At 35.9% G+C, this 22,355-nt stretch overlaps 1 protein-coding gene across 2 annotated transcripts in view; it reads right to left on the bottom strand.

The window, feature by feature from the left end:
- Positions 1–22,355, bottom strand: part of XIRP2 (xin actin binding repeat containing 2) — a 622,353-nt gene that overhangs the window by 334,429 nt on the left and 265,569 nt on the right. For both annotated transcript variants that reach the window (XM_065525608.2, XM_045367191.3), the window contains exon 3: positions 11,537–11,959. In XM_065525608.2, the coding sequence (XP_065381680.1) occupies positions 11,537–11,959 (423 nt within the window). The remainder of the gene's footprint in view (positions 1–11,536; positions 11,960–22,355) is intronic.

Here is a 22,355-nt window from a genome sequence, read left to right as displayed (position 1 = left end):
GGAACTCTCATTTGTTACTGGGGGGAATGAATAAGAGTACAACGACTTTGGACAACAGTTTGGCAATTTCTTACAAACTAAACATACTCTTACCATACAATTCAGTAATCACTCCTTTTGGTATATACCCAAGTGAGTTAAAGGTGTCAACAGTGGTTGATTTGATATGGAGATTATCAAATCATTCAATTTTTTTGTTAATGCCATTTAATTTTTTTTCTTTCAGGGATTAGGGTGAAAGCAGGGATGCATTTGGTGCAACCTGAGCCCAAAGAAAGACATTCAGAGATATTTGAAAGAAAAGAAAGAGAAAAAGAGAGATTTTTAAAGAAAAAAAAAACTTCTTGTTAGCATAAAAATTATTCTGCATAAAGTTACTTGTTTATTAGACTAGACCAATTTAGCTATTCTAAACTCTGTTAGCAAAACAGGCAAAATACAAAAACTAGCCTACTTCAAGAGTAAGGCCTCTGGACTCCACCTGGCTGGATTAGATTTCTTTTTCAACCACCAACTGACCGTGGGACCTAAGACAAAAACAGTTCGCTCAGCCTATATTTCCTCATTTGTATGTGGTGAAGTTAACATAGTTTAACTCACAGGTTAGTTATGACAATTAAAAGAGAAAATGTTAGTAAAGTGTTTAGTACATTCCTGGAACACAGCGAATGTTCAATAATTTTTCTTATATGATTCTTTCTTATATGATTCAAAATACTTATTTCTCTTGCCATATTTTATCAAAAGTAAAACAATTATTTTATGAACCTGTAGAAAAGGAGAAAATCCTGACAAACTATAAAATGGCACTGACTATAAGAAGCATATCAATTTCAAAGACGTTAACACATGAAAACATGTATATCTTAGAATAAGGGTATATGGTAGTTTGAGGGACACTCAATGTTTAAGAATCGCTTTGATTTCTGGCACTGTCCAGGATCCATTCATATCAGAAACACAGCTGTGAGATTCTGTTTGAAACAGACATCATAAATTCAGAGATCATCTAGAGAGCAGTATTTTAATATTGTGGCTTCTGGACTGAGATAAACTTGAATTCCAATCCCTGCTCTATTATTTACCAATGGTGTACTCTTGGGCAAATTATTTAACTTCTCTACGTCGTAGCTGTAAAATGGGAATAATTATAGATCTTGCTTTCTATGATGACTGTGACTATTAAATGAGGGGCAATGCTTATGAGGCCTTCAGCTCAGTACCTGGTAGATACACAGCGTTCCGTCATTACCACTTGCTAGCTATTAGTGGTAGCACAGTGCCTCTTCCTCTAGTCACCTGAGGGCAGACAAATGTTAGCACGAGGAGAGGCATTCAAGGATAAACTCAGAAATTTATGGGCACTATAAAAAAGGCTACAGCTATAAACTAAAGGGCAGACCTGAAACATATGTTGGTGAAAACAAAATTGCTGGTGCTGGATAAATAAATATTTTTTGAGAAATTGGTGCATATGAGCTGCAACCTCTTGATTTTATCTTTAAATGTGAAATTTTAAATGATTTATGTGCAGTGTATATGTGTGTCTGTGTGTGCTTCCATGCACACATTGCATGTATATTAAAGAGAAAGAAAATTTCTCTGTGGAGCTCCTGGTTTCTTTTTTTATTTCTTGTTTTTATAACTTGAAATTTCTTTTCTATGAGAACTTCAAATGAACATATTTCAAGATAAAAGGAAAAAGTTGCTCCTAACATTCAAAATAAAGGTAAAATGGAAAAGGGATTAGACTTTAAGTCATAAAATCATTATGATCAGAAATGGTAATACTTTTATATTGTTATATCATTAATAACAAAGAAATCTGACATTTAATCAACAATGAAATCAGAACATGTTCATCAATTTAAATGTATGTTCCTGACAGGGTTCCACAAATGGGGGAAAAAGAGCACTGCATGCATTACATTGCATTACCATGCTTTAGAGTAATTTGTCTCATGGCATCCAATAAATGACTTACATTCCCATAAAACAAGTTAGTACACTATTAAGTACCATAAATCATCATATTTGGTAGTTGGTGCAGATGAGAAACATTAATGGAGCTTGACTTTGTTTCAGGTGTTTGGAACTTATTACACTCACTCACCACTACACATTAAACATAAAGAAATCTCTTTCCAAGTAGGAAAATGTGTTAACCATTTGTTTCCCATACATAATACAGTGAGTATAATGTATCATGTATTATGAAATACATAATACACCGTATTATGTAACATAAACAAGGGCATAGTTAGGTGCCTGCAGGTTGCTTGATCTCCAGGAAGAGGGTGGCTGGATGGCTGTACCTGTTGTTTACAGTCACCTCCACTCCAAACTGTCCATACCTGCCCTGCACATTACATTAAGTATCTTGAATTTCAGTGTTGACAAAAGATTACATACTTCTAAGTTCAGAGAAAAGACTTAGTCTGAGGAATAAAAAGGGGGCAACTCCATTAAAGAAAGATTTGCTACATCAACCCTGAGACCTGTTTGGGTGAGGGAGACCAGACAGGGTAGCCCATGGAATTAAGGAAGTTTGTCCTCAGAGGATCATTTCCCCTGCAAAAGGAATAAATGTTCCCTAATCTTAATATCTTATTTAACCATAGTACAATTTTAAAAGTAGGAAATAATTAAACCTTATCTGACTTTCACCACCTTTTCCATTGATGTCCTCTTTTCTGGCCCAGGATTTGGTGGAAGAGTCCACATTCCATTTAGTTGTCATGCCACTTTAGTTTTTTCCAACCTATGGCAATTTCTCAGTCTTTCCAAAGATAAATATGTTTTAAAAGATAAATAAGATAAATATGTTTATTCAATACTTCTATTCACTGGATTAATTTAACAAATACCACAAGTGACTATTTTTTCCCTTCCCTGTCATCCTATGACTGATTTTCATACTCTATCATTTTCTTTTCAAGAATCTTCTCACAAGCAGAATAAACTAAAGGGAGAAATAAAGAAAATATTACCTTTAGAAAGATGACTAAATAGGGAAAATTTGGGGGCCTTTGGATCCACCAAGAGTCATGGAGATGACACTTCAAAGACAGTCTCTAAGTCTAATCATGGAAAGTCCACCAGCAAACCAAAGCTCCTGCAAGAAGTTAAGACAGGACATCCAACATTCCTGGTGAATAAACTTCCATTTACTGTGGACAAACCTGGAAGAAATTACCTTATCTAAGTGATCACATAGTATTACCAGTAATCAGACTCATTGATTTACTGTATTTCCTGATACGATATACTGTGAAGGGCAAAACATCATTACTCCTGTGGTATTCCTGCCAAAAATCTGTAACCATGAAAAAACATCAGATAAGCTCATGTAGGAAGGCATTTTCTACATTATTCTGCTTGTGAGAAGATTCTTGAAAAGAACCTGATAGAGTGTGAAAATCAGTCATAGGAGGACAGGGAAAGGAAAAAAATAGTCACTTATGGTATTTTTTAAATTAATTCAGCCAGTACCTAGAAATGTTGAATAAACATCTGAGAAAGATAGGCTGGGTAAAAGAATCAGGCTCCTAACAGGGGCAGTAGACCAAGTATCAATATTCTTACAACACAAGGGCAAAAGCCCTCACTAGTCTACTGAGTAAAATGTCAAAGAATGCCAATCCATGAAGTGACAGCAGTTTTCCCAGTGGAAGGCAAGTCAATATTGCTTAACATCCTTGTATGGTTACTGGCCCCATGTTTTTTAACAGTGTCATATTGTGACTGCACATATCACTACCACAAACAAATGGGAAGAGATGGCAGTTCCCTCTGAAAGTCTTAAAGGCCATGCAAATATGTTTAGTTGGGAGTTTTGCCAGCTATTTCTTTTTCCAACTAAAATCAAACACTGGACAGGAAGCAGTAAAATAGCAAACATGTAAGTGGGTGAAAAGAACAGTAACATTATTTTTAAAAACAAATTACACCGCAAAGAAAAAGCTGCATAAAATGAAACAAAACATTATGGCCCATCCTCACGGTATTCTTGAGGTCCTCTCTCTGTCTACGGTTTTAATAAAGCTTTGAAAACTATAACTGAACAAACTGCAGCTCTTTGTCTCATCATCTCAAAATGGGATTGTAACTCATGTTAAAAAGTTTCCTCAGCATTTGCTGAATTGATTATTCAGTGAGGGCTCTTCTCAGTGGGACCTTTGCAGGCTGCAAGACGAAGGTGTTGTCAGATGTATAAAATCTTCTTTGCCCAAAGCTTCTTTCCACTTTTAGAAACCATGGAGTGTTAGCCTCTTCTTTTATAGATGAGAAAACAGAAGTCCACTGAGATTAAATATTTTCTCTCAAGGACATATAGTGGGTTACAGAGATAAGAGAGGAACGAAAATAGAACGAATATTCATGTAGTGCTACCTTGGTGCTACTTTTTGTATTTCATTAGGTGCTGCCTCTTAAATGCCTCTTCTCCTTCAGCTGTTGTATCATTTGTCTTCACAAAAATTAGGTGGTGTATTAATCTCCTTATTTTACAGATATGAAAAGTAAGGATTAATGAGTTAAAATACGTTATTTGAGTTTATACAATGAGGAAGTTCCCGAGCCAAGGTTTCCAACTGACCTTTAGTCACCAAATTTTAAGTTCTCATATGCTATGCCGAAAAGAAAATCATTATTCTGTAGAATACATTTTCTAATCAAAATGATCACTTTTATTAAACTGGACATTTCAACTGTATAAAAAACTATTTGCCATTTTTTCAGGCAAAGGAGAAATATTTTATTTCTTCAAAGATCTCTGAAATTCTTCCTATGGGAATAATCCTTATTTTTTATCTTTTTCTATACTAATATTAATCTGCATTTTAATTTTTCTATATATTTTTGAGAGTTTTTTCTCAGTAATCATTTTCAAGATTCTAATAACTTCTGTCCTGTTAAATGTTTTAACAGAAATACTTCATGCTTGACAGCAATTACCTCAGAAACACTGATGAGAGGGGAGGGTGGGGAATGCGGAGTCAGAATGCACTGACAGAGGTAACTGCCTGAGAAGAAGTATTGCTTGCTGCTCTGAGATTAGAGATAAATTAATCCCCAAGTCCCCACATGCCAGGGTTTAAGCAGCAAAGATAAATTCTAGCATCTAATGAAGTGATTTTGTAGTGGAAGCCAAAATGTAAGCCATGCTTTTAAATGCCTGATATTATGCAGAACTAAAAAGTAGAGGACAGATTGGTCATTAAATGAATAACCAATGACTCTGGTTAGTGGAGTGAATGAAACTCACATATGCTGAAAACTATAGCATCTTTAATTATTTATGCCCTATCTAATCATTGATGCACATGTAGGTTCATGGTCCCTTAGCATTTTTCTTCATGGTTTTCTCCATGCCTCCGATTATGCAATAGATTAAATCAATGTATTCCAAGGAAGCACAACTTGTATATGGTGATGGTGGTTCCTATTTTCTATAAAGTTCAGCTCATGCTTGAATAGTCTTTGTCAAAAGTCTGAGGCCTAAATAAATGATAGAAACAGTATTTATTGAGAATTAGGTAAACTCAACCTGATTATATGAGTGAGTGTGGTTAGGGGAAAGATCAGAAGAGTGCATTGAAAACACAGGAAGTCATTAAGTAATCTACTGTAACAATCAGATGTTTTACCATTTGGAGTCTAAAAGACATGAATAGAATAATTAGATTAATAGATTAATTAATTGAAAAGTGAACCTCCTTATTAATGGTGAGAATATACAGGAGACTGAAAGGATTCTTTAAAGAGGCTTTTTAGTGGCCTCATTCTCTAATCCCTATGGACAGCAACTGGGAGCTTCAAAGAAGAAGGATGAAATTTCACCTTCCTGTTCTGTTCCAAATTAACTTCAACACTGCATCTATTCTGACCTGGGCAACCAGAGTCAAATTCATTTTATTTAAAAACTATATACATTCTTCACATAATCTATATCACCCAATAGCAGAAAATATGAAGTAAGTGTATTCCAAGTGCTTTTTGAGTTCATAGGTTCCTTTCTAATATTTCTTTTTTTTTTTTTTTTTCGAGATGGAGTCTCACTCTGTCACCCAGGCTGGAGTGCGGTGGCGAGATCTCGGCTCACTGTAAGCTCTGCCTCCCGGGTTCACGCCATTCTTCCACCTCAGTCTCCTGAGTAGCTGGGACCACAGGCGCCCGCCACCACGTCCGGCTAATTTTTTTGTATTTTTAGTAGACAGGGGGTTTCACCGTGTTAGCCAGGATGGTCTCGATCTCCTGACCTCATGATCCGCCCGCCTCAGCCTCCCAAAGTGCTGGGATTACAGGCATGAGCCACTGTGCCAAGACTAATATGTCTTTTTTTTTTAAAAAAAAAAACCACACAAATGAACTTCTCCTGATTAATTCAATCTTTAGGTGACTATGTGCTGAAGATCAATACAGATGAGCTAAAACTAAGACATTATGATTTACTGACGTTTCTTGATTATGTGATATTATATGCATTCATACTACTAACTACAAATAGAAAAAAATCAAAGACCTGACTTTGAAATATGGGAATATGCTCATCAGGGAAGAACAGAGAAAAACTCCACAATCATGTATTACCCAACCATTTTTTAACAATGTTTAAAAGACCTATAATGTAACTGTATTAGTTTCCTGTTGCTTCCATAACAAATTGCCATTAACACCGTGGCTTAAAACAGCACACATTTAGGCCAGGCGTGGTGACTCACGCCTGTAATCCCAGCACTTTGGGAGGCCGAGGCGGGTGGATCACTTGAGGTCAGGAGATCGAGACCATCGTGGCTAACACAGTGAAACCCCGTCTCTACTAAAAATACAAAGAATTAGCCGGGCTTGGTGTTTGTAGTCCCAGCTACTCGGGAGGCTGAGGCAGGAGAATGGCGTGAACCCAGGAGGCGGAGCTTGCAGTGAGCCGAAATCGAACCACTGCACTCCAGCCTGGGCGACAGAGCGAGATTCCGTCTCAAAAAATAAAATAAAATAAAAAAGCACGCATTTATTATCTTAGAGTTCCAGAAGTCAAATTCAGAAATAAATTTCACAGGTTAAACTCAAGGTGTCCAAAGCCCTTGGGGAACATCCATTTCCTTGCCTTTTCCAGTTCCTATGGGTTGCCTGAATTTTCTGGGTCATGGCCCTGCATCAAGCCAGCCTTTGCTTCTTTCATCATAACTCCTCTGACTCTTTCAATCTGACATACTGTAGTCCTCTGATAAAGACTCAGTTTTTATCTGGGATAATTCATGAAAATCTTTGCATTTCAAGATTATTAATCACATTTGTAATGTCCCTTTTGACATGTTGGATAACATACTTGTATATTCTGGGGATTAGAATGTAAATATCTTTGGGAGGTCTTTATTATTCTGCCTATCAAAATAACTATCACCAGAGTAGTCACTTACTTGAATCTAAGTGAAGAATAAGTCATGAGTTTCATCCATAAATACTTGTCAACACGGATCCTTCTAATGTTTATGGTTAATTCATGATACATTAACTGATCCTGATTTTTGCATGTATTTAGTTAAACCTGTCTGTGGGATAGTGTTTGCAAAATGGCTGCAATTATTTTTCTCCTAGTATCTATTTCCCTTTGCAAATACAAGTTTGCATTTCCTTCTGTCAAGAGGTGGAGTCTATGTCAGTACACTGTTAATCTGGCTTGCTTTGTGGCTACTTTGATCAATAGAACATGGAGAAGTAATGTGCAAATTCTGAATATAGCCTCCACAGGCCTCATGTGTTCCTACTTTCTCTCTTGAAACTTCTATGACCTGTGCATACATCTGTGCTACCTACCTGAGGAGGAGAGATGCAGAGCTGAGTTGTCCCGGCTCTGTCGTCATCCTAGAACAGCCAGATTCCCGCTGACTTTGCAGCTGACCATAGACGCATGAGTGACATCAGACAAGATCAGATGCACAGCCAAGCTCATCAGAGACTTCTAAACAATCATGAAACCACTAATGGTCTAACCCCACTAATTCTGGGGTGGTTTGTTACACAGCAAATGCTATTGATAAATTACATAATAGTAATGTATTTCTCAGTGTTACAAATAGATGTGACATTCTCTCAAAGATTTGTAATTTTGCAACATATTTTTGCAAAATGATTCTTAAAAACTCTTAAAATTATGTTCTACATCATTTATTTGAGAGGATGCTGACATCTTTGGATTATAGTCTGCCTCATAAGCATGAAAATACATCATTTATTTGAGAGGATGCTTACATCTTTGGATTATAGTCTGCCTCATAAGCATGAAAATCTTCAGTTTCAATCCTCATTTTGTTGTTTTAACAGGGTGTTTTAGAAATGACAATAGGTTGTGTTCATTTTGGAAAATTATAAGATAAAAAATTATTTTAAGAATTTCTCACTGATTTTCTATTGTAATTATGTTAGAATAAATTGTTTTAACAAAGACTCTGAAATAGTGAATGTTTTAGATATTGATATCTCTTTTTAATGACCTTGCACACTTATAGAAAATAATGTTTGTTTGCTTATTGATGGAGTCTCACTCTGTCACCCAGGATGGAATGCAGTGGCGCAATCATAGCAACCTCTTGCTCATGGGATCAAGGGATCCTCCTGACTCAGACTCCCAAGCCAGTTAGTTTTTAAATATTTGTAGAGACAGGGTTTTGCTATGTTGCTCAGGCTGTTCTTGAACCTCGGGCAATAAGTGATTCTCCTGCTTCAGTTTTCCAGCGTGCTGGGAATGCGGGTGTGAGCCACTGTGCCTGGCCTTTTGAGAAAAATAGTAAGAGTCTTGTAGATCCCTTTTCCTAGTAATAAATGTTTGACCAAACTCACCTTAAACAGACACATTATAATGAATATGTACATTTCCCCTCTGTTTGCTGAAAAATACTTAGATTAAAAACTGTACACATGTATACACATACATCATAATGTCTAATTGTAATCTACATCTACTTACAAGTAAATATATATACACATACACATATATAAGCATACATTAAAATGTATAGTTACATATACATGTATGTGTGTATGTGTATGCGTATGTATGTCAACTTACTTGTAAATAGATGTACATATACATAATATTCCATACCTTTAAAAATTCTACAAGCTCTCAATTTACTGCAATTATTTTATAAATTTTATAAACCAAGTGCCTATTACTGAAGGGTTTCCTTCCATAGCAACATTAAAATGTAGTTTATTGTTCCTTATGGTTGAGATGATTTGCTAGTTGCAAAATATTTTCCTTATTTGAAATTATTTTCTGTCCTTGCTTTAAGTTTTATAAATATTGAATACCTTTTTCCACATCCCCAATATCTCAATAGTCTCCAAAAACATAAATGTCAGAGTTATGAAGTAGCCAGAATTTTTTAGATGATTTATGAAAATAAATATATCATGACTTTATAATGAAGCACTGCATAATATAAAGTGGTGACATGAGAAAGAAAAAAGCATCTATAAAAACTAAGAATTAAGTTGTATATAATTAATATGCTATGGGGTGAAATATAGAATTTTAAATTTGATTGAACTAGAATTCTTCTTACATGCCCAACAATATAACAAAATACTTCACTTGGAGAAAACAAGTTAATTCATCATTGACTTCTCTTTGTTCTTTTTCTTCTCGTCCCCTTTGTTCTAGAATAAGTTTGCAAACATTCCTAAAACTTTTTATGTAAACTGATTCTAAAAATTATGTGTCTTCTATGGATAAGAAATTTTTAAATGCATCAACCTTGTTTCATACATTTATGGAAATACTATATTATGACACAGAACCTTAGAATATTTAAAACAGTATGTTACATAAACTAAATTTATCTCATTTTTACAAGGCAAATGGTGGTTTTAATATATCTGGTTCTTTTCATAATTATTTGTATAGTTACTAGATGGCAAACCACCTATCATGCTAAATATTACTAATCTCACATTTAAATCAGAAACGATTATTAATGTTTTATTATATTATTGTTGTATATAAGCAGTTGCATCTCATCCAGATGAGAGAGGTTATATTACATCACTTATATAGATGACTTTTTCTACCTTTGGTCATTTCTTTTGTCAGTTATCTTGGGCAAATGTTCAAAATTATTACAGTAAAGTCAACAGAGATTGAGTGGAAATTATTTTCTGTGGCTTTACTTTTCTTAATTTATAAAGATAAAAAATAAATGACACTGTAACTATCTTTGTTGTATACCCCAATCCCTAAACATTCATCTAAAAGATATAAAAGTATAAACAAAAAGGATTGCACCTGTGAAAAAGAAAAAGAAAATCTTCAAATCAGGGATCAGCAAATCGTTGCATGTTTTAAGAGATCCTCTAGTCTCAACATAACCTCATAAATATAACTTCATATCCCTTATTATCATTAAACAAATTAGAGTTACTTGATGTTCAAAGAAGGGTAGCTTACTACATATTTCCCAATAACACAACTGGAAGCAAAAGTTAGCAAAACAATTGATTTTCAAAAATTTTCTACTTCTGTGATGCCTTCTATGAAGGCTATTTATCCATTAACAAGAATAGGACTGTGTACCTTCCTGATAAAACTGTCATTAGGTGAAAACCAAATAAAACAAGAGACAATCAAGCAAGCAAAGAAACAAACAAACAAACAAAAAAAGTGTGGAGTTTGCTTTCTAAAGGAAAACCTGAAATCATTTATTAATTCTTTGTAAAATTCAGCTATAATCTCTATTATGTGCAGGCCCTAATGAGTGTAATAAATTTAAGTAATTCTAGTTGAAATAGTAGTTGCTTTTAATTACCACAAAAGTATAAATGTGGTCTTAGTTAATAATGTTGCTAATCCTGTTTCCTGAATTTGGCTAAATGCCCTCTTTAGCTAATAGACATATTTTATATGTGACATTATAATATACCATAATCACTGAGGAATGATCATCATCTACCACAAAATATTCCAGACTCTATGCTTAGTGTTTAAAATATGTTACCTATAATCTTCATAAGATCCATGTAAAGTAACAGATTAAGACATTTGTATTTCTAAGGTTAAGTGTCATTCAGCTAGAGAAGTTAATGGCAGGCTTTAGGATTAAAACCTAGATCACTGTGGTTCCAAAGCCTTCATTTATTCCATGTCAGCATCATTACTGATAAATCCTCATAGAGCTTTGGCTAAAAGCAACACCATTTGTTAAATGTTTGAGGTACAAAGGGTGGTTAGAAATTGCTCCTGCCTCTAAGGAATTTACAACCTAGTTGAAGAAATTGGGCACATACATACAGAAACATCAACATAAGAGGGCATATCAATATTGTTTTTATGGAAGTAAAAGGAAGTCAAGTCCACATTGAAGCAGACTATAGAGAAAATTAATAGAAGAGGATGTCACATTTCACACTGCATTACATATTGGCTTCAGGACATCTGTCTAGAATCCTGGTGGGGGGAAAGATTACATGCTTAGTAATAAACGGTAGGCTAGGCAAGGAAGTCATATGTAAATATTGACTCTCAATAATGGCTCCTTACCTTTCCTCCATGTTCAGCTGGTTTGTTTCCACTCTTAGGAGCCTCAAACACACTTCTCAGCTCATCGAGGGCAATGGAAAAGCGCTCAATCCTGCGCCGACTGCTCAGGGAATCCTCCTTCAGCACTTCTGGCCGACCATATTCCCTGGTGGTGTTACTCTTGTCCACAGAATCCTTCCCTTCAGGCTTCGAGCTCAACGTCAATTCCCCTGAGCAGGGCAGACTTGTGGGATCCAAAGGTTCAGGTGCTGATACTACTTCTTCTTCAGGCTCAAGCAATTTGCTTTCCTGAGGTTGGAGAATTGTGCAACGGCTGTCCCTGGGATAACACTCACTTCTCTGATAATCACAAGATTCCCATTTCTGCCGCAGGAGGTTGAGGGAGCCCTTCTGCATTGGGAACATGGATGGGTCCAGGTTGTCCTGCAATATCAAAAATCCTTTTATCAAAGATACACTCAAGAGTCTCAGTTATTTTCAGACTCAAAATACTCTAGGAGCACCAGCTCTTGGGGTTTGAGTCTTAGTGAAGAAATCCAGCTTTCCTATACAATTCCATACAATTTCTGGCTCTTCACCCCACAAAGTTATGTAAGTTAAACTAGAATTACACAAATTATGGAGAGGTGTGGTTTGTATAGCCATGGCTATTTGAATATAAAGAAACAAAAGCAAAGAACACATGACTTTCTTCCATTTTCCTTTTATCTAAAATCAGCCAACAATTATTTAAAATAAAAAATTTGGACAGTGTTACTTCATTGTTTAGTATATTCTAAGAAAAGGGCAATTTAAAAAGTCTAAAAACAAAGTAAAGTGGTTCATTTCCTGCCTGCAACAGTTCAAAATTTCCTTTGGAATTACTGGTTTCTGTAAAAGTCTTACTTCAGAAGTAGTAGACTAAGAGTTAATAATTATTAAGTTTTTGTTCTCAGGCAAAACACTTTGATAATGACTTTACATGTATACCTCATTTTAATCCTAATATTATCACAAAGAGTTAATTGCTACTATTATTACTATTTTGCAGGTAAGAAAATTAAATAGTAATTTGCCCAGGATTCTGAGTGACAAAGCCTGGATTTGAAATACATCTGTGGAACTCCAGGATCTGCCCTCTTAACCAGTGGAGTTTATCTTTTGTACTTTGAGTTTTCAATTCTCATCTCAGTGAGACTGACTGGAATTTCACCTTGTTTTAGAGCGTTTTCTGGTACGATAAGGAAGAAAAAAAATGGCAAAGTGTACTCTTACCAGAAACACACACACACACACACACACACCCCCACACACACACACCCCCCACATACACACACACACATCATGAGCAGCAAGAATTATATGCTAGCATGAATTTTTGCCACAGAAATAGCTACTTCCTGTTCTAACCCAAAGATTCTGCACTGTACGTTTGGGGCTTTAAAACATAAATTTTGTTTTTGAAGGATCAGACATTTTCCTGGAAAACTATCAGCGCAGTGGGTCTGGTCAACAATATGTCAGATGAAGGCTTAGAAATGTCTCAGAAGGTCACCTAACACAATAGCTCCATATTTCTTTGACGACCAGCCACATTATGAAAAATATCTTATACACGAGGACTCAGTGCACAAATTAGATTAATAAAAGTGAATATAAAAGAAATAAACTTTGTGTTCATTAAACAATAGTTTCCCTAATTATGTGAACTGCCTGGTGATATTTTCTACTCTGAACTCCTTCACTTTTAAAGATAATGTGTGCTGCCCACTAAATTGACGTAATGATATAGTAATGTTTCATGGACTGCTGGGTAGCTCCATGCTTACAGCAGAAGTTCAGTCCCAGGTTGGGTTTTACTAGCTGTGTGACCTTGAAAAATTTTCACTGGTAGAATATACATCATGGTTTTATTTTGAGAAATAAATTTGATAATGCATATAAAGCTTCTATTGTGTATTCAACACCCCAATAACTGTTAAATCCACACACAGCTGTATCTCTGGCTAAAGAATCACTTTAATCACTCAAATATTGATGCTATACCTGAAACTCCTAGATAGGAGTGCTTGGAAGAAGAAGTGGGGGTATTTTAAGACACAAAGCCATAGACTGAACAGACTGGAAAATTTGGCCTTAATAATATTGCCAACTAGTAAGTTTGAATTAGTCACTTATTATAGAAAGTCTCAATAAAACAGTATATCAAAGAAGACCTGAATATCTGTTTGGAAAACTGATCAGCATATGTTGAGAATTTAAACGACATATGTTGTTAATGTCTATGTCTCATGTGTGGATGACAGAAAAGACCACATTAACATGGGAATGGTTGAGACACTGTCACAGCTGGTAGGAGTGACCTCACGAGGTTATTTAATGAAAGACTTGTTTTTGAGCCAACTGCACGTAGTTGGAAAGGGAAAGCTGAGAGGCAGAAAAACTGGCAAGTTGGGGAGCAAAGTCATTTTCTCCTGTAGAAAAGGAAATCCTAATAATGGAAACTGATTTGGAACATCTGTTTCTGGATCAAGTTGGAATAGACATACTTCTTTCTCTCAATGTCTCCTACTAAATACAGCTAAAACCCCTAGAAATTGGACACATGAAATAAACATAAGAGGACTTTGAAAAGTAGAGAGAAGGCAAACTGCCTAGGAATGTTGGGACCTAAGGAACAATATGGCGGTGAATTCCCAGGGATTTCTTTTTGCTTCATATATACAGAACTGGTGGTGGGAAGAACCAGTAACTCAGAAAATCTTAGTGGGGAAGAAAATGAAATTGCCCTGGGAAAACCTGCTTTCTCTAGCCAAATAAGCTGAAAAGTGTCAGCCTAGAAAGACAGGACACTTCTAGGCCATAAGTACCATATTCCAGGGCAAACAACATGAAAAACCACAACTAAACCCTTACTCCCATCCACAAAGGCTGAGTGGTAAGTCTAAACTTCTGGCTTTTTGCCCCTTGCTGTCTCTCTCTCCAACTACCTTCATATTAGAGAAGACTGAGTCGGGGGCCAGGATTTTTGTTCCCACTTGATGGTAACGGGGCTCCTCTAGAAGATGTCAGTGGAAGCCATGTGAAGATCCTGTACTTCTACCCCACCTAGCAGTATCAAGATCTTCTCCTCTTCCCTTTGTGTGTCAGAGGACAGAGCTGGTAATTAGAACTTTCTCCATCATCCACTGGTATTGAGAGCTTCCTTCTGGCAATTATGTCAGTGGAGGCTACAAGGAGAGCAATAAAGAGGGGCTTCCCAATTTTCCAGCCAGCAGGGGTGATGGCCTTGGAGGAATAATGGAGAGCCCAATATCCCACCTCCACAAAACAGTCATTGAACACCCTTCTTCAGGGAGTCAAAGGTCAGAAATATATGAGTAAGATGCAGAGTTTCACAACATAATTGACAAAATATCCAAGATACACTTGAAAACCATTCATATCAAGAGCCACCAAAGACCTAAACCAAAGCAGAAAACAATCAACTGACACCAACACTGACATGATACAGGTGTTTCAATTATCTCGCAAGAATTTTGAAGTAGCCATTACAAGATTGCATTAGTGAATCAAAAACATGATAGAAAAAAAAGTGAAAAAGTGGAAAGCCTTAGCAAAGAAATAGAAGACATAAAGAAGAAACAAATGAAAATTTTAGAAGTGAGATAGAAATAACCAATATTTAAAAACTCATTGGATGGACTCAGCAAAATAAAAAGGGCAAAAGGAAAGGATCAGTGAATTTGAAGATACAATGATAGTAAGTATCAAATCTGAACAAAACAGAGAATATAGAGTGAAAGAAGGATAGAAACTAAGAGATAAGTTGGACTATAAAAACAATCTAAAATTCATGTCATTGGATTTCCAGAAAAAGAGAAAGATGGTGGGACTTAAAAAATACTCCAAAAAATTCATGGATAATTTTTTCCAAATTTGGCAAAAGATACAAACCTGTAATTCAAGAAACTGAGGTAACCACCAAGACACATCATAATCTAATTTCAGGAAACAAAATAAAAAAAAATCATGGTAGTCACTACTCCCAGTTTTATTCCCATTGTAGAAGATGGGAAACAAAGACAGTACCAGCATTCACATTGCACGGTGGCATAGGATGGTAACGCACTGTGCTGCAAAATTCACCATTACGAATAAGCAAAATACCAGTGTCAGTTTTCAATCTATTCCCTCTCAGTTCCAAAAAGCAATAAGCAAGAAATGACACCTTGCTTATACAGAGAGAACAATCTGAATGACAGCAAATTTCTCATCAGAAACCACGAAGATCGGAAGGCAAGGGCACAATATTTTTCAAGTGTTAAAATAAAATAACTGCCAACTCCAAATTCTATGTCTAACAAAATGATGTTTCAATAATGGAGAAAAAATAAACACATTCTCAGACAAAGGAAAACTAAGAAGAATTTGTTGCTGGTAAACTTATCCTAAAAAATTGGCTAAGGGGTATTCTTGAATGACAAAGAAATGGAAGAAGGAATCTTGAAATACTTGAAATATCAGGAAGGAAGAAAGAACAGAAAGAGGAAAATCATGAAGAAATAGTATACAATCTTTCTCCTCTTGTATTTTCTAAATTATGATTGAAGGTTGAATCTACGAGTATAATAGTGTCTGATATTCTCAATATGTGTGGAGAAGTTAACCAACACAATTATATTATAAACTAGGGAGGGCAAAAGGATAAAGGAGGTAAAGTTTCTATACTTCATTCGAACTGCAAAATGTTAATACCAATAGACTGTGATAAGCTTTACATGTATAACACGCATTTAGGGGAACTACTAAAACTCCATCATACTTGAGGTGTGTTACAAAACACTGTAGCTAAATATTTAAGTAACTCATAGAAAGACATGAAAAATGAAAGAGAGAAACATACAACAGAGGGAACAGAGAAGACAAACTGAAATCTCAGACTTAAGCCCAATAATTTCAAATATTACATAAAATGTAAATGGCCAAACCATAAAAATGAAAAGACCGAGATTGTGGGGTGGATTAAAAACATTATTCAGCTATCCATGTAAGGGTGCTATTCTAAGTGAAAAAAGCCAATCTCAAAAGGTCGTATACTATAAAATACCATTTCGATAACATTCTTGAAATGACAAAATTGCAAATGTGCAGAACAGATTAGTGGTTCTCAGGGATTGTGAATGGATGGGACGTTTTGGGGTAGGCTTCACTACAAAGGGGCAACACAGGGAGATCTGTGTGGTAGTAGGAAATTTCTGTGTCTTGATTGCTGTGGTGGTTACAGGAATCTGCATAGGCGACAAGTGGCACAGTACTAGTAGTGTATATAGTGCCAATTTCAATTTCCTGATTTTTATAATGTACTCTAGTTATGTAAGATGGAATTATTGAAGGAAACTAGATAAATCATACAAAAGATCTCTCTCTACTATCTTGCAATGTCCAATGAATCTATAATTATTTCAAAATAAAATGTTAAAAACTAAACAGATAAAAAAGTGATTTGGTAGTCACTACTCCAAGTTTTACTCCAATTGCAGGAGAAGGTGGGAAACAGACAGTAGTACCAGCATTCACACTGTGCAGTGGCATAGGATGGCAATGCATTGTGCTGCAAGATCCACTGTTATGAATAAGCAACATAACCTGTGTGAGTTTTCAATCTGTTACCTCTCAGTTCCAATGCACCCTTCAACATATGTTCCTTGATAAATAACTGAATCCCTTTAAGCACTTCTCATTTAATGTGAGCACAATGTTTAGCTTTCTTAGCAAACACTGGAGGGACATTGCAAGAGGAAGAGGCTTCCTGCAATTTCCTACCTGGGGGTATCAGCAGTCATGAGCATGAGAACAATGTGGAACCTGCTCAACTGTAGCCATAGAATGATCTTATAGCCTGGGCCAGGAAATAACTTCTCTACAGCTTCCTTCTCATGGAAACAAACCATACAGCTGCCTGTGTCTGGAGGGTCACATAGGGAGCAGCTTTGGATTCTATAAGCCCCTGGGTATCCTGCATGCCACCTGCATGTGTCCTAAGAGATAAACTCAGATCTGCTTCTCTCTCTGCAAGCCCCCACATAGCCCATGTGCTTTGAAAGCCTATTGCCTAGAGAGGTGCTCCAACCCCCACTGCATGGCCTTGCCACCAGCTGCTGTCTGCTTGGTCTGCCTCTGAAAGGTGGTCTATTGCTAGTCTGGAAACTCCAGGTCAGCTCTAGCCTGGCTAAACCAGCAAGCTTCCTGTTCTGCAGTGGGCTGAACCACACCTTCTCCATGAAAGTCTGGATCCTTTGCCAGTTTGTCTTTCCTTGGTTGCTCTCCCTCAGCCTGAGGCTAGTGAATTGACTTTCTTTGTAGCTAATACCTATTCTTGTATCATAGTTGTTAATTCTTTATATTAACTTATCTTGTTTAACTTACATGTGGCTTCTTTCTCCTGATTGGGCCCCAGTTGCTACAATACTCTTGCATAATCCGCTCTCTAATTCTAACAGTAGGTCACGGTGATATGTTTTCAGTATTGTCAATGGTGATGCATGCCACCATTCCCTCTATTACTAACAGTTTTGCCATGGGACATGAGATTGGAGAAACTCTTCTTCCCATATTCCCTGATCACGGAATGACAGCAACAGGGCAGAAGGCACACTACCCAAGGGCCATTGAGTGCTATTCTTGCAGAATGTTTTCCGGAAACAGTGCAGAAAAAATTATTTGGAAAAATTAAGAAGCAGAATAGATATCCCATTCTGGGAGAATTACAACATGTACACCCTCGTTAAATGCTTTGAAAAGTCTTTCAGAAAGAAGTACAAGGACATTCGTGTGTTGCTTAATGTTCTGAGAAATGTATTGTTTGTCAATTTCATCCTTGTGAGAAGATCACAGAGTGTACTTACACGAGCCTAGAGGGTAAAGCTTACTACACATCTAGCCAATATGGCACAGCCTTTGCTCCTAGGCTGAAAGCTCTACAGCATGTTATTGTACTGAATGCTGTAGGCAGTATAACACAATAGTATTTGCATATCTAACCATAGAAAAGGTACAGTAAAAATACAGTATAAAAGATAAAATGTATTATACCTGTATGGGGCACTTATCATTAATGGAGCTTGCAGGACTAGAAGTTGCTCTGGGTGAGTCAGTGAGTAAATGCGAAGGCCTAGGAGATTACTGTACACTCCTGCTGTAGACCTTATAAACATTATATATACATAGGGTACATTAAATTTATAAGAGATTTTTCTTTCTTCAATAACAAATTAACTTTAACTTACTATAGCTTTGTTACTTTATAAACTTGTTAATTTTAAAAACTTTTTGACTCTTTTGTAGTAACAGCTTAAAATCCTAAACACATTGTACAACTGTAGAAAATTTTTTCTTTATATCTTTCTTTTATAAACTTTTTCTAACTTTTTTTTACTTTTTAAACATTTTTATTAAAAACTAAAACACATACATTATTAGCCTAGGACTACACAGGGTCAGGATCATCAATATCACCGTCTTTCACCTCCAATGTCACTATCTTGTCCCACTGGAAGGTTTTCAGGGGCACGAACATGAAACGGAGCTGTCATCTCCAGTGATAATAATGCCTTCTTCTGGAACACCCACTGAAGGCCCTGCCTGAGGCTGTTTTGCAGTCAATCTTTTACATATATCTTTTAAATTTTTAGAAAAAGTATGGTCTAAAACAACAATTATAAAAACGTAGTATAGTAAATACTGGGCAACAGGGATTTTTTTCCTCCATTATAGTCTTGGGGGACCACCACCGTATATGCAGTCTGTCATTAACTGAAACATTATTATGTGGCATAGAACTGTAGTTCAAAGTTGTCCTTAACTTATTTGTCAAGGGAGCCTTTTAGCATAAATTGCTCATAACATCCACAGGTGCAGTCTTCCATTAAAGACATTTTGATAAATGTAGAAATAAAGCAAAATCCACTAATTATAAAAGGCAAGCCTCTGTTTTCTTCTTAGTGTAACCATGTAGTAGTCATGACTTTGGCAAGTTTTTTTAAAGTATTTGTTAATCACTATTATATTTAACAAGCAATTTTTTGGTATTTGTATTCTATTAGAAATCAGCTGGCATCTGTTAAAGACCACATGATAAGTTGTAACATTTGTATATAAAATGAGAAGTCTTTCCCAGCATTCAGAGAATTGCATGCTGTCAGAATCTGGGTATGAATGAACAGAGGGTGATGGCTGTGTATATTAAAATATAGTTCCAAAAGTCATTTAATTTTAAAAAGATTCAGCTGAAATGAATATCCAAAGGGACTACATAGGTGGCAGGTAGTGATCCTGCTGCAAAGGTTGCCAACAAGATATGGCATCCCTTTCTTTCCAATTGAGGAAAGCAAACTTTGATTTACGCGTAATTTACTTCTGTTCATGGATCCAGAGACCTGTTGCTGGCTATGGTGGGACCCATCTACCACCTTATTTATCCTCCTGGGGGAGCAATCCTCAAGAACAACTTGAGTGCAGGTGGTTGTCTTTGCTAAGTTAAGCATCAGTATGTGGAGTTATTGAGACTGAGATATACCAAGGCAGACCGAGGTAGGATGAAATAAAAAATTGCCGTGGAAGCTGCAATAACCTGAAGGATTAACCAATAACCTGAAATGAAGCATCGGGGCATAATACAACCAATGTGGACATTTTAATAAAAACGTTTTGCAGTATTGCATATGGCACATAACATGTTTTTGCTTCTAACTAAAGTAGTAAACTCTGTATTTTTCCTTGTTAGGAGTTGGCTTGGGTACTTTCAGAGATTTTCATCCATAATTCCCCTCCTTCATCCTCTCTCCAGGATTTAATCCCTGTGTCCTTTTAGTCTCTTGCATTTCTTATTTTCTCTCCTGCCACAGGACCTTTGCAAATACTGTCTTTCTGCATAAATACTCTTCTCTCTCCTGTTCTGTCAGTATCCAGTATTTATCCTTCTGTTCTCACCATAAGGCATGACTGCCTCAGGGAAGCATTCCTGACTTACCAAAGATGTTATAGCTCACTATTTTAGCACCCTCAAAATCTGTTCTTCGTGGTTCACATTGTCAAAACTACAATTTCACATTTGTTTATGTAGCTATTTTACTAATGTCTGTTTCCTAACTTGAAAATTCTATGTTGGCGAGGTACATCCCAGTTTGTGTTCAGTAGTTTATCCTTCACTTCTAACACACTGCCTGGCACAAAGCTGGGGCTCAATTAACATTATTAGAATGAAAGGTACAATGCCGAAAATAGTAGGTTTTCACTATAACCCATCTTATGTATAAACATATTTTTTCTTCTCATACTGGAATTAACTAGAATTCATATATGGAGCAATAGTTCCCCTGGGATTCACTCCGACTCAGTAAATATTAAAAGCAACTCAATTAGTGCATTTTTAGTAAGTACCTGAGGTGATTTTAAAGAAGGTGGCCTGAAATATATACTTTGAGAAACACTAATAAAGAGAGTAATAGTTTACATGGACTTAAGAAAGGAAATCTGCCAAGATTTAGTAAATACATGAGCTGACATTCACGTTAGGATTCCAAAGAGTTTATTTCACGTTGCTGCCAGGTGATCTGCTATCTTGTGTAAAAGAGTATCAGGTCTTCAGAGAGAGAATTTGTAAGTAAGGGAAGGAAAGAAACCCTTGGTCAAAGCTAAGTTGTCTATGTATTAAAGACTGCATGTTTACAAAAGTGTTCTACTATTTTGTGATCTTGGTTATTGTAAGAGTTATCTCCTGCCTCTATTATTGTAACATTGAGTTTATGTCTAATTATAATGATAACGTTAGGTTTGTGGCCCATTGTATTAAACAAAAATAAAGACCACAGTGATTTTGCCTGTCAAGCATACCAATCTGCTCAGAGAAAAATTATCTTTGACTAAGTCTCGGGGAGAAGAAAAATTACCAAATGCTTCCCTGTTCCACTGAAAGTCCCTAAAGTTAAATTTTAAACAAGCTTTGTAAATAGTCTCATATGGTTGATTTACTAAGATTTCCTATAAGTCATAACTCTTGTTTCTTGTATTTGAGAACATGCTTTGGTATACTTCTCTACTAACAGCATTTCAAGTTTAAAGCATAGTTATATATCAATCTGAAACACATTTTCAAATCTAAGAAATCTATGATTATTACAGAATGATAGCAAATGAAGAGTTTTAAACAGTCTGACACATGGCAAGATTGACAATGGCACTGACACTTTTGATCTCTATTTTTAAAAGGGAAAATGTGCCCACAAATAATAATTTAATAGGAGAATATTCTTTAATATATGCAAATGTGCCTTGCAGGGTTTTAATAGTCATTACAGATAGTAAAAACGGAAATGCTTCAAAGTGAGGGGGATGTTTTACTAAATGGTGGTCTGGCCACACAATGAAATGATGTAGCCATGTGAAATGGTGAATATAAAGACAATGCAGAACCGATGAAAGCAGTATATGATTTAAAATTGAGTAAAAAGATACGCAGAAAGGAATGTATTGCATGACTTCAAAATATATGCATATGTTCAAGAACTGAAAGTATTTTTTTTAATGCAAATAATTTTTTTGGTATATTGGGATTGAGGCAGTTGGCTTTTCTACATTTTTGAAGAGAAAATAAATGTCATCTTTATCAGCATTGGTTTAAACTGTCTACTTCCTTTCACAGAAGGAAAATAATAGCCTTTTAAAACAATTATGGATTTTTCTGGAATATTTTTAAAGTTTCCATCAATTACTCTAATATTTATAGCATCAAATTCCAATATTCTCACTTTTCACTACCAGAGAATGACCACTGAAGGTA

The sequence above is a fragment of the Macaca fascicularis genome, chromosome 12 (genome assembly GCF_037993035.2).
Source record: "Macaca fascicularis isolate 582-1 chromosome 12, T2T-MFA8v1.1".
Lineage (NCBI taxonomy): Eukaryota > Metazoa > Chordata > Mammalia > Primates > Cercopithecidae > Macaca > Macaca fascicularis.
This window is presented reverse-complemented; position numbering and strand designations above follow the sequence as displayed.